At 44.7% G+C, this 12,791-nt stretch overlaps 1 protein-coding gene across 14 annotated transcripts in view; it reads left to right on the top strand.

The window, feature by feature from the left end:
* Window positions 1–12,132, top strand: part of ptprub (protein tyrosine phosphatase receptor type Ub) — a 1,307,170-nt gene extending 1,295,038 nt beyond the window's left edge. For all 14 annotated transcript variants that reach the window (XM_070898914.1, XM_070898921.1, XM_070898913.1 and 11 more), the window contains 2 exons: window positions 4,325–4,460; window positions 11,084–12,132. In XM_070898914.1, coding sequence (XP_070755015.1) covers window positions 4,325–4,460; window positions 11,084–11,146 — 199 coding nt within the window. In that variant the 3' untranslated portion in view covers window positions 11,147–12,132. The remainder of the gene's footprint in view (window positions 1–4,324; window positions 4,461–11,083) is intronic.
* The last annotated feature ends 659 nt before the right edge of the window (window positions 12,133–12,791 follow it).

The raw sequence follows: 12,791 nt of genomic DNA, 5'->3' as shown, positions 1-12,791 counted from the left end.
GCTCTGTTGCACAGGAGGGCAGGAAAAAGAGTGGGCGAGCGATAGTGATAGGGGATTCAATTGTAAGGGGAATAGATAGGCGTTTCTGCGGCCGCAACCGAGACTCCAGGATGGTATGTTGCCTCCCTGGTGCAAGGGTCAAGGATGTCTCGGAACGGGTGCAGGACATTCTAAAAAGGGAGGGAGAACAGCCAGTTGTCGTAGTGCACGTTGGTACCAACGACATAGGTAAAAAAAGGGATGAGGTCCTACGAAATTAATTTAAGGAGCTAGGAGCTAAATTTAAAAAGTAGGACCTCAAAAGTAGTAATCTCAGGATTGCTACCAGTGCCACGTGCTAGTCAGAGTAGGAATCGCAGGATAGCTCAGATGAATACGTGGCTTGAGCAATGGTGCAGCAGGGAGGGATTCAAATTCCTGGGGCATTGGAACCGGTTCTGGGGGAGGTGGGACCAGTACAATCCGGACGGTCTGCACCTGGGCAGAATCGGAACCAATGTCCTCGGGGGGAGTGTTTGCTAGTGCTGTTGGGGAGGAGTTAAACTAATATGGCAGGGCGGTGGGAACCAATGCAGGGAGATAGAGGGAAACAAAAAGGAGGCAAAAGCAAAAGACAGAAAGGAGATGAGGAAAAGTGGAGGGCAGAGAAACCCAAGGCAAAGAACAAAAAGGGCCATTGTACAGCAAAATTCTAAAAGGACAGAGGGTGTTAAAAAAACAAGCCTAAAGGCTTTGTGTCTTAATGCAAGGAGTATCCGCAATAAGGTGGATGAATTAACTGTGCAAATAGATGTTAACAAATATGATGTGATTGGGATTACGGAGACGTGGCTCCAGGATGATCAGGGCTGGGAACTCAACATCCAAGGGTATTCAACATTCAGGAAGGATAGAATAAAAGGATAAGAAGGTGGGGTAGCATTGCTGGTTAAGGAGGAGATTAAGGCAATAGTTAGGAAGGACATTAGCTTGGATGATGTGGAATCTATATGGGTAGAGCTGCAGAACACCAAAGGGCAAAAAACGTTAGTGAGAGTTGTGTACAGACCTCCAAACAGTAGTAGTGATGTCGGGGAGGGCATCAAACATGAAATTAGGGGTGCGTGCAATAAAGGTGCAGCAGTTATAATGGGTGACTTTAATATGCACATAGATTGGGCTAACCAAACTGGAAGCAATACGGTGGAGGAGGATAAGGGATGGTTTTTTAGACCAATATGTCGAGGAACCAACTAGGGGGGAGGCCATCTTAGACTGGGTGTTATGTAATGAGAGAGGATTAATTATCAATCTCGTTGTGCGAGGCCCCTTGGGGAAGAGTGACCATAATATGGTGGAATTCTGCATTGGGATGGAGAATGAAACAGTTAATTCAGAGACCATGGTCCAGAACTTAAAGAAGGCTAACTTTGAAGGTATGAGGCGTGAATTGGCTGGGATGGATTGGCGAATGATACTTAAGGGGTTGACTGTGGATGGGCAATGGCAGACATTTAGAGACCGCATGGATGAGCTACAACAATTGTACATTCCTGTCTGGCATAAAAATAAAAAAGGGAAGGTGGCTCAACCGTGGCTATCAAGGGAAATCAGGGATAGTATTAAAGCCAAGGAAGTGGCATACAAATTGGCCAGAAATAGCAGCGAACCTGGGGACTGGGAGAAATTTAGAACTCAGCAGAGGAGGACAAAGGGTTTGATTAGGGCAGGGAAAATGGAGTATGAGAAGAAGCTTGCAGGGAACATTAAGACGGATTGCAAAAGTTTCTATAGATATGTAAAGAGAAAAAGGTTAGTAAAGACAAACGTAGGTCCGCTGCAGTCAGAATCAGGGGAAGTCATAACGGGGAACAAAGAAATGGCGGACCAATTGAACAAGTACTTTGGTTCGGTATTCACGAAGGAGGACACGAACAACCTTCCGGTTATGAAAGGGGTCGGGGGGTCTAGTAAGGAGGAGGAACTGAGGGAAATCCTTATTAGCCGGGAAATTGTGTTGGGGAAATTGATGGGATTGAAGGCCGATAAATCCCCAGGGCCTGATGGACTGCATCCCAGAGTACTTAAGGAGGTGGCCTTGGAAATAGTGGATGCGTTGACAGTCATTTTCCAACATTCCATTGACTCTGGATCAGTTCCTATAGAGTGGAGGGTAGCCAATGTAACCCCACTTTTTAAAAAAGGAGGGAGAGAGAAAACAGGGAATTATAGACCGGTCAGCCTGACATCGGTAGTGGGTAAAATGATGGAATCAATTATTAAGGATGTCATAGCAGTGCATTTGGAAAGAGGTGACATGATAGGTCCAAGTCAGCATGGATTTGTGAAAGGGAAATCATGCTTGACAAATCTTCTGGAATTTTTTGAGGATGTTTCCAGTAGAGTGGACAAGGGAGAACCAGTTGATGTGGTATATTTGGACTTTCAGAAGGCGTTCGACAAGGTCCCACACAAGAGATTGATGTGCAAAGTTAGAGCACATGGGATTGGGGTTAGTGTACTGACATGGATTGAGAACTGGTTGTCAGACAGGAAGCAAAGAGTAGGAGTAAATGGGTACTTTTCAGAATGGCAGGCAGTGACTAGTGGGGTACCGCAAGGTTCTGTGCTGGGGCCCCAGCTGTTTACACTGTACATTAATGATTTAGATGAGGGGATTAAATGTAGTATCTCCAAATTTGCGGATGACACTAAGTTGGGTGGCAGTGTGAGCTGCAAGGAGGATGCTGTGAGGCTGCAGAGCGACTTGGATAGGTTAGGTGAGTGGGCAAATGCATGGCAGATGAAGTATAATGTGGATAAATGTGAGGTTATCCACTTTGGTGGTAAAAACAGAGAGACAGACTATTATCTGAATGGTGACAGATTAGGAAAAGGGGAGGTGCAAAGAGACCTGGGTGTCATGGTACATCAGTCATTGAAGGTTGGCATTGAAGAAAGCAAATGGCATGTTGGCCTTCATAGCAAGGGGATTTGAGTACAGGGGCAGGGAGGTGTTGCTACAGTTATACAGGGCATTGGTGAGGCCACACCTGGAGTATTGTGTACAGTTTTGGTCTCCTAACCTGAGGAAGGACATTCTTGCTATTGAGGGAGTGCAGCGAAGGTTCACCAGACTGATTCGCGGGATGGCGGGACTGACCTATCAAGCAAGACTGGATCAACTGGGCTTGTATTCACTGGAGTTCAGAAGAATGAGAGGGGACCTCATAGAAACATTTAAAATTCTGACGGGGTTAGACAGGTTAGATGCAGGAAGAATGTTCCCAATGTTGGGGAAGTCCAGAACCAGAGGTCACAGTCTAAGGATAAGGGGTAAGCCATTTAGGACCGAGATGCGGAGGAACTTCTTCACCCAGAGAGTGGTGAACCTGTGGAATTCTCCACCACAGAAAGTTGTTGAGGCCAATTCACTAAATATATTCAAAAAGGAGTTAGATGAGGTCCTTACTACTAGGGGGATCAAGGGTTATGGCGAGAAAGCAGGAATGGGGTACTGAAGTTGAATGTTCAGCCATGAACTCATTGAATGGCGGTGCAGGCTAGAAGGGCCGAATGGCCTACTCCTGCACCTACTTTCTATGTTTCTATGTTTCTATGTTTCTATCATATTAAATGGCAGAGCATGCTCGAGGGGGTGTATGGCCTACTCCTGCTCCTACTTAGTAAGTTCTTATGTGACCATGGCTCCTTTAAATATCCCAGCTGAAAACATGTCATGGATGACGTCATCAGACCCGCACCAGTTAATGGGGCTGGGTAATGCGCAGGGCGGGCTTCATGGGCCCCAATAGGCGATTTCTGCAGTGGGATGGAAGCAACAACAGGGTCGCAACCCACCACACCTGCACGCAACCCACCCAGGTACAGAAAATTCCGGCCCTAAAGTCTGTTTTTCGTTTTATAAATTTGTTCTTTGTTGCTGGACTTTGTTTAAGCTCAGCAAGTACTGGCACTGGTCTGTATGATCCGTCAATTATTGTGTTCGCACTAAACTCCCATTCAGAGAGTCCAAGTTGAAAATTCAGTCTTAACTTGTTATTTCAAGTTGGCTATTCCTCCATTTGGTGATTTTTGTCAGCTGTCCGGCTGGGCACCAGCGAAGGAGTTCAGAGTTCCATTTTGAAAGAGAGAGGAGAAATCTAGCGATACCAGTCCCATAGAATAGAAGCTGATCTTCTGTCAATACGTCACAGAGCTGCATTCATGGTGGCCATATGTTTGTCCAACTGCCCAGATGAAGGAAAAATGATAGTTGTGGGTAGGAATTTTAACAGGGAAAAAAGATAAATGATCTGGATAATCTTTGACTATCTTCTTTTAGGAATGGAGGAGGACGCAGTGGAACACTTTGTGCCTCTATCATCATCCAGGAGATGATCAAATACCAAAAGATGGTGGATGTTTTCCATGCGATGAAGACATTACGCAACAACAAACCAAATATGGTTGAATCCCTGGTGAGTGGTGGCTGTGTCGATCAAACCAGAAATGCTTCTTAAGATCCATTAACCAATCTTGCACGTGGATTTACACAATTACAAGTTGAAGTATCTGTAGTTGGATTGCAATTTTTGTATGTGAAGTGCATTGGGTTTTTTTTCTGATAAATGCGAGAAATAAAGTGTGTGTATAAATAGGCCATTCAGAGGTGATGACAGGAAACATTTCTTCACACAGAGGGTCGGAGAAGTCTGCAACTATCTCCACTAAAAAGCTATTAAGGCTAGGTTAATAGAAAATTTCAAAATTGAGACCTATGCATTCGTGCGAGAATGTAATGACCACCTAACTTTGAAGCTCTCCTTCAGACATTTGGACCAGAATTTTCCAGAGTGTCGGTGGGGGATCGGGTGGGAAAGTGTTTTTTTTTTACATTAAGTCAGGAACCCAATTAAACTAATTATGTACGTAACAGACACTTAATAGGCTTTTTTAACTTTAACTTCATGGCCATGGGAACCACATCTGCCAACCTGAGGCGAGAGTTCAGTGGCCATTGTTCCAGCTGATTGCTTGACAGCTTCCAATGTACAGTAAACGCTCCCACCGGACAGATCATCACTTTCCTCGGCCACAAGCTGTTTCTCAGTCCATTTCCAGTACAGAATCTGCAGGCTTTCCACTCTCCATCCACTCTCTCCTCAGTGGAAGAACTCTCTGACCATTGGCAGAATGCTTCTGTCATCTCTACTTCACCTGTCATCTATTCCATCACCATGGGTGCCCTTTATACTATCTCACCTTGTCCTCAGAATCCAACCACAATCAGCACCAGGCACATCAGCAGCACCAACAACAACACCACCAACCTTCTGCACAATCATCTGATGCTGCACAGGACAGAGGGCATCAGCACCTGACCACACTGCTGCCCGGGAGGCCAGGGATGGCCTCACCATGGTCAGATTTACTTCACTTGGCACTATACACCCTGACTGCCACATGATGCGCCAGGTTAGCACCACCCCACAACAACACTATAAAACAACCGTACAATGTTCAAGCCGTTCCTTTCACACTCACCACCATTGCGGGGATACCGTTATATCCCACTGCAACTCACTAAGCCACTGCCAAATCTGACAAGAATGCAAAGTGTTGAAAATAAAGATTTCAATGTTTGACAGCACATTACCAGAAACTTTATATGAACATTGGATAAAATGCCCAACTGGCTACTCCGGTTTGTTGTTAGTTGGTATCATTGCACTCGGATGAGGGTGAGTGTGACGGGTGGCTAGTGAGATGGGATGTGATGATGTAGATAGAGAGGGATGGGTGGAGGTGCAAGGTAAGTTGGTGTGAGTAAGGATGTGCAGGAGTAGGGTAAGGAAGGCAGAGTGATGGAGATGTAATGAGAGGCACAGTTGGATAAAGGTGAGTATGGCTTTATACTAATATTTTGTCATCTAATGAGATCATTGAAAGGTTTGCAGCACTCCACCCAGGTCCTCCTGACGACATCCTTGCAATGTGAAATCAGGGAGGTCTCTTCTGCCCATGGGTAGGGAAGAGGACCTCCTTACATGCAGTGACTTCCTCCATAAGCATATGGAGGGAGTCATGGGAGAACCTGGGTACAGCCCTGCACACCTACTCTCTGCAGTGATTGTCAGTGTAGAACACTGACAGCACAGACGTTAAAAGTAAGGTGACAATGGTGGTCCCTTTAGGAAACTGGCTGATGACACGTCATGAATGACATCACCATACCCGCTTCCTCTAATTGGCCCAGGAAACGCTTTGGGCGGGCTTTAGACGCCCTATCAATGTAAATTCATTTTAGGCAGCAGAATGGAACCAGGAGTGGGGCCGTGAGCCGCCAACATCGCTTGCACCAGACCTGCCGAAGTGAGCAAAATTCTGGCCTTAAATGCACTTTTTGACCAAAAAAAGTGCTTCACCAGCTTACAGTTATATACAATTTGCAAAGGCTTCACATGGTCCAGACTTAATGACCTCTCACAGCTGCTCATTGACATTTGAATACCAATTTAGTTTATAATGAATCATGTGGAAGTATTCATTTAATCCATCAGTGTCGCACCCTACAATGCACAAAAAGCTCTGTAATTTTCACCAATGACATTTAAAGCGTTTAGTATTCCACAGCCTTTACTGAAATATTATTTCCTAAGGGTTTTTTTAAGCCTCCAATAAAGTTTCACTTTAACACATTCCCCACTCAAAATGTCAATTATGCTCTTATGCCAGAGTGGCAATGGATGATTTTGAGTGGTCACGGAGATGAGGGTACTAGTGTCAAGGATGTCACTGAACAGCTGCAGGACATTGTGAAGAGGGGAGGGTGAACAACCAGAGGTCATGGTAGAAAGAGGGATGAGGTCCTGCAGGCAGATTTTAGGGAGTTAGGAAAGAGATTAAAAAGCAGTACCTCAAAGGTAGTAATCTCCAGATAACACCCGATGCCACGTGCTAGTGAGTACAGAAATAGGAGAATAGAGCAGATGAATGTGTGGCTGGAGAGATGGTGCAGGAGGGAGGGCTTTAGATTCCTGAAGCATTGGGACCATTTCTGGGGGAGGTGGGACCTGTACAAGCCGGACCGGTTGCATCTCAACGGGGCTGGGACCAATATCCTCGAGAGGGGGTTTAATTGTACTATTAGGGAGGGTTTAAACTAGCTTGGTCGGAGAATGGGAAACTGAAAATAGATTCAGAAGGGAGAGAAGCAAAGCTGGAAATGGAAGGCAGAAAATTAGTAAGCGAGTTTGGAAGGCAGAGGAAACAAAAGCTAGAAAATAGACAATAAGATAGTTTAGCAGTGCTAAATGGTATATACTTCAATGTAAGGAGTCTACGGAATAAGGCAGTTGAGCTGAGAGCACAGATAGACACCTACGAGTATGACATTATAGCTATTACTGAGACATGGCTGAAAGAAGGGCAACAATGGCAAGTCAATATTCTTGGTTACCTGGTTTTCAGACGAGATATAGAGTGGGATAAAAAAGAAGGGGGTGTGGGGGGGGGAGTCACAGCATTGATTAAAGAAACAATTACAGCTGTGAGGAGGGATGATATTTTAGAGGAATCATCAAATTAGGGCATATGGGCTGAACTGAAGAACGTAAAAGGGGCAATCGCACTGCTGGGAATGTACTTTAGACCCCTAAACAGTCAGGGAGAGATAGAAGAGCAAATATGTAGGCACATTTCTGAGGTCCAAAGATAATAGGGCAGTAATAGTAGGGAATTCAACTAGCCTAATATAACTGGGATAGAATTAGTGTGAAAGGTATAGAGGGAGCAGAATTCTTAAAATGCATTCAAGAAAATCTTTTTAGCCTGCAGCAAGCCCAACAAGAGAGGGCACTGTTCTGAACTTAGTTTTAAGGAATGAAGCTGGGCAGGTGGCTGGGGTATCAGTGGGAGAGCATTTTGATGGTAGTGATCATAATTCAGTTAGATTTAGGGTTGTTATGGAAAAGGACACCTGGAATAAAAGTTCTCAATTGGGGAAAGCCAATTTTACTAAGCTGGGATATGATTTAGCCAAAGTGGCTACTTGAAGGTAAAGCAGTGTCAGAGCAGCATTCAAGGAAGGAGATAGTGAGGGCTTAGAGCAACTATGTTCCCTTAAAGAAAAAGAGTGGGATTAACAAATCTAGAGCCCCCTGGATATCAAGGGGCATACAGAGTAGGATGTAGAAAAAAAGGTAAGCTTATGACAGATACCGAGGGTTCAATACTGCAGAAACCCTAGAGGAGTATAGAAAGGGCAGCAGTGAAATTAAAAAGGAAATTAGGAAAGCAAAGAGAGAGCATGAAAAAATATTGGCAAGTAAAATTAAGGAAACCTCAAAAGATGTTTTATAAATACATTAAGAGCAAGAGGATAACTAAAGAAAGAGTAGGGCCTATTAGAGACAATAAATGTAACCTGTGTTTGGAGACGGAAGACGTGGGTATGGTTATTAATGAATACTTTGCGTCTGTTTTCATAAAAGAGAGGGACGATGCAGACATTGCAATCAGGGAGAAGGTGTGTGAAATTTTAGATGAAATAAACATAGTGAGAGAGGAAATATTAAGGGGATGAAAGCTTTGAAAGTGGATAAATCCCCAGGCCCAGATGAAATGTATCCCAGGCTGTTAAGAGAAACAAGAGAGGAAATAGCAGATGCTCTGATCATCATTTTCCAATTCTCACTGGCTGCAGATCTGGTGCCAGAGGACTGCTAACATTGTACCATTGTTTAAAAAGGGAGAAAGGGATAGACCAAGTATTACAGGCCAGCCAGCCTAACCTCAGTGGTGGGAAAATAATTGGAAAAAATTCTGAGTGAAAGGATAAATCTTCATTTAGAAGGACACAGATTAATCAACAATAGTCAGCATGGATTTTGCGGGAAAGTCGTGTCTGACTAATTTGATTGAATTTTTTGGGGAGGTAACAAAGAAGGTCGATGAGGGTAGTGCATTTGACATGGTGGAGATGAATTTTAGCAAGACTTTTGATAAGGTCCCACATGGCAGACTGGTCACGTAAGTAAAAGCCAATGGGATCCAAGGCACAGTGGCAAATTGGCTCAGAAGCAGGAAGCAAAAGGGTAATGGTCGATGGGTATTTTTGTGGGGACTATTTGTACTGCACTTTTTTTGACAGACAGACGTCTGTCCAGCCCCGCCCCCCTGCACTTTTTAAAGCCATGCCCCCTCCCGGCCAAATCATTTCTCTCGGACGAATCATTCCATCCATGTGGTGCCAGAAACAGGACCTGAGGTTCCCCGCTGGTCCCCCAACCGAGCAGCCCTGAGCCTGAAGATAATTCCCCTATTTCTGGAGTTCCCCGCTGGGCCCCGAGCCCCACGCTGCGCCAAGCCTTGAGCTCCCTGCCTGTGCCTGGTTGGAAGGAGAGAGAGAGACTGGTTGCGGGGGAGAGAGAGGGCCTGTTTGAGGGGGGGGAGAGAGAGAGCCTGTTTGGGGGGTGGGGGGGAGAGAGAGAGCGACTGGCTGGGGACAGAGACAGAGAGCCTGGTTGGAGAGCGAGAGAGGCAGAGATATGTGGGGGGGGGGGGGGGGTGGGGGCGGTGGTGGAGGGATCGGAGGGGAGAGAGGAAACTCAGGAAAGACAGATCACATTCTTCCAACCCCCTACAATATCCTGCAAATACCCATTGCATGGTTTCACAAATACATAGAAAGAAAAAACTTCCAGTTGTTTAGCACCTTACCACATCTTCTGGGCATCCCAAAGCACTTTTCAAGCGATGGATTTCTGTTGAAGTACAGTCACTGTCATTATGTAAGCAAACTCAGCAGCAGTAAAATGCACATATTAAAGTCCTACAATATGTCATTGGTCCTGTTGGTTGAGGAATGTTGTCCTGGATATCGGTAAAACTCCCATTGGTTCTTTGAAGTAGCCATGGGATGGGTACTTTTACATTCCATTTTACGTAAAACGGATGCAGCGCTCCCTCTGTCCTGCACTGGCACATGAAGAAAGTGCCCATGGGCGAGGTACTTGCTGCCCTTGTGGAACTGTACCCCAGTCACCACTTTTAGTAGGAGGAGGGAGCAATTTGGAGGTTTCTGAAGAGTTCACTTTTCTGGCAACAAATAATTATTGTCTATTCCCAGGCTCACCTAAGTGCCAAAATTAATTGAAGAATGAACCAAACAAGAGGTTCTTGTCATTAGCCCACATGTTGAGCACCTCTGCCATCATGGTGGGTAAAGGCCAGGTGCTTCCCTAAAGAAAGAAGGGATAGTTGAAGAATGCAAACTGCAGAGCACCACTGCCCATTCTTTCACCCAGCCTAAGGCACAGGACATGGGGTCACCTATCAGTAATTGTACTTGTCTGTAGAGATGGCAATCTCATTTAGTTAAAATAAGAAGGTAACATGTTGACTCAAAGGTTGTTTATCCAGTGAGTAATTTAGACGTACAAGATCAAGAACATTCCAATTTTCAAATTAAGATTCCATTGAATCATACAGCACAGAAGGACGCTATTTGCCCCATTGTGTCTGTGCCGGCTCTTTGAAAGAACTATCCACTTTGCCCATAGCCCTGCAAATTTCTCCTTTTCAGGCATATCTGTAATTATCTTTTGAAAGTTACTACTGGATCTGCTTCCACCACCCTTTCAGGCAGTGCATTTCAGATCGTAACAACTCTGCGCTGAATTCACTGATCAGGCATCTGTTGGGAGCACTACAATTAGTAGCACCTCTTGGGTTGGGAATGCAAAAGAAACACAAGGTTCCCACTGCTGACACTATCTAGAGATCTTTGCCAAATGTCCATATCTGTGGGCATCAGGTGAGGATGAAATTGGGGTCACTTGTGGTGTCCCACCCCACCATGGGAAGTAGCCGGCCACCTTCACTCTTTAGGCTCACATGTGAAAAATGGCCCGTTAGGCAAGGTGTTAGAGAGTGACTGGCATTCCTGGAACTGTACAGCAGGAAAAAAATAAGGTCTTTAGTAGACAGAAGGAGAATTGAGGAATTTACAAAAAAAGGAGGGGGAAAAAGTGTTTGAGTGTAAAACTAGATTTGCAAGCCTTGCTAAATTTGTATCCTTGCTATATTTTCTGTTATTCAGGAACAATACCGCTTCTGCTATGACATAGCACTTGAATACTTGGAGTCCCTGGAAACCAAATAGCATGGGATGGGCCACTTGGAGTCCAGCATTGGACAGCTGCACGAGCCCATCCTGTACACTGAATGCGCTGGTCTATAAGCTCAAGCTCTGGTAATATGACAGCTAATGGAAAATGGATGGATTCAAACAAATAGTCTGTTTAACCCTTTGTGTTTGGGCAAGCCAAAAAAAACAAGTATGTATTCCGTGAGCCCAAAAGCGCCTTTTTGTACTTTTTTTGGACTAAAACTATCAAGAATACTTGGTGGGATTGAGCAGATACATCCCAGACAGCCTTTTAACTACGTCTGAAGATGTCAGTCTGCATATGCCCTGGACCTCTGAAACTTAGCCAGCATTTAAGATGGATGCCATATGATAGAGAATGGATGGATTCTGCAAATGGCTGCAAATCAGGTCTGCCGGCGCCTTACCTACACTTGAAAGGGGTTTTCGAACACTATATTTTTGATGAGTTCCATTAATGGCTTGGCAGTTAGATGTTACGCAACATGCCCATCGATGTCTTGTACAGGTCGTCTTTTTCAATCATTGAGTTCTTAATCTTGTGCATTACTTATACATACAATGATGGTGGGAAAATAGGGATTTTTTTGGAAAAACTTTTCTTGATTTTTACATCACGGGTGAATTATATTGTAGTTTCTCACACTGAGGTAAAAATTGATCTCACCATCATCTGGTGATCTGTTTCATTCGAAGTGTAAACATTTACAACAAAGTATTCATGTTTTTCTTAATGTTTTTGTGGCTTTATTTTTGATTCAGCAAAATTTAAAAATTGTGCTATCTAAATGGGGCCTGATACTTTTCATTCAACAATGGTATCAGTCATATTTTCCTAAGAGTGACTATATCAGTACTGGATTTTTGCCAATGTCATTGTTGTACATGTGAAGTAAAGTAAGTTAAATGATTTGGAATAATCTCAAACCTGTTTCACAATGGATATTGCTCATTTAAGAAAAAAAATAAAACTTCTTAAAATGCTGGAGTTTTATGGTTTTTGCAGTTAAATTGTCAGCGATACTTAGGGAATGTTACTGATTCAGTTGGAGTTTTTTCTTTCCCTTTCCCCCTCTCCCTGACTCTACTTGTTTATGGCACAGTTAATTCAGCAGAACTTCCAATAATGTATATTACTCCTCAACCCCAGATGAAGCCTCTTTCTAGTCAGTAGAGGAGCTCAAAGTAAATCCTTAACAGGAGCGAGTCTGTTGGTTGTGCTAGTTTTATAATAGCGGGATGTATCCACAGTCACTGTTCCCTCTAAGGTTGCCCGCCTGCGCATTAATCCTCTGTTAGGGCCCAACATTGCCCAAGCCGTTTTGTCGGCGCACTGACCTCAAGCACACTGACTTTGCACGCTGGAAACGGCACCGGGAAAAACTCGCCCCATTCTGGCTGCTGTGTACAGTCTCCGGAGTCCTGGCGTGGTGTCGATGGTGAAGTGGGGGGGGGCGGAGCCAAACGCCCGTGCCGAAAACAGTGCCGGCGCCTGCGCGCATGCGCTGTGGTGCCGGCCCCGACGTACGCGCATGTGCACTCGAGAGAAAACTTGGCACTCTGCCATTTTTAAAGAGCATCGCAGCTGCAATTGTTTGCCTGCCAGGAGAGCTCTGAATCTAAATAGCAGGTGTGCTGA

The sequence above is a fragment of the Pristiophorus japonicus genome, chromosome 14 (assembly GCF_044704955.1).
Source record: "Pristiophorus japonicus isolate sPriJap1 chromosome 14, sPriJap1.hap1, whole genome shotgun sequence".
Lineage (NCBI taxonomy): Eukaryota > Metazoa > Chordata > Chondrichthyes > Pristiophoridae > Pristiophorus > Pristiophorus japonicus.
The sequence above is the reverse complement of the archived record's forward strand: the minus strand, read 5'-3'. Positions and strand labels throughout refer to the sequence as shown.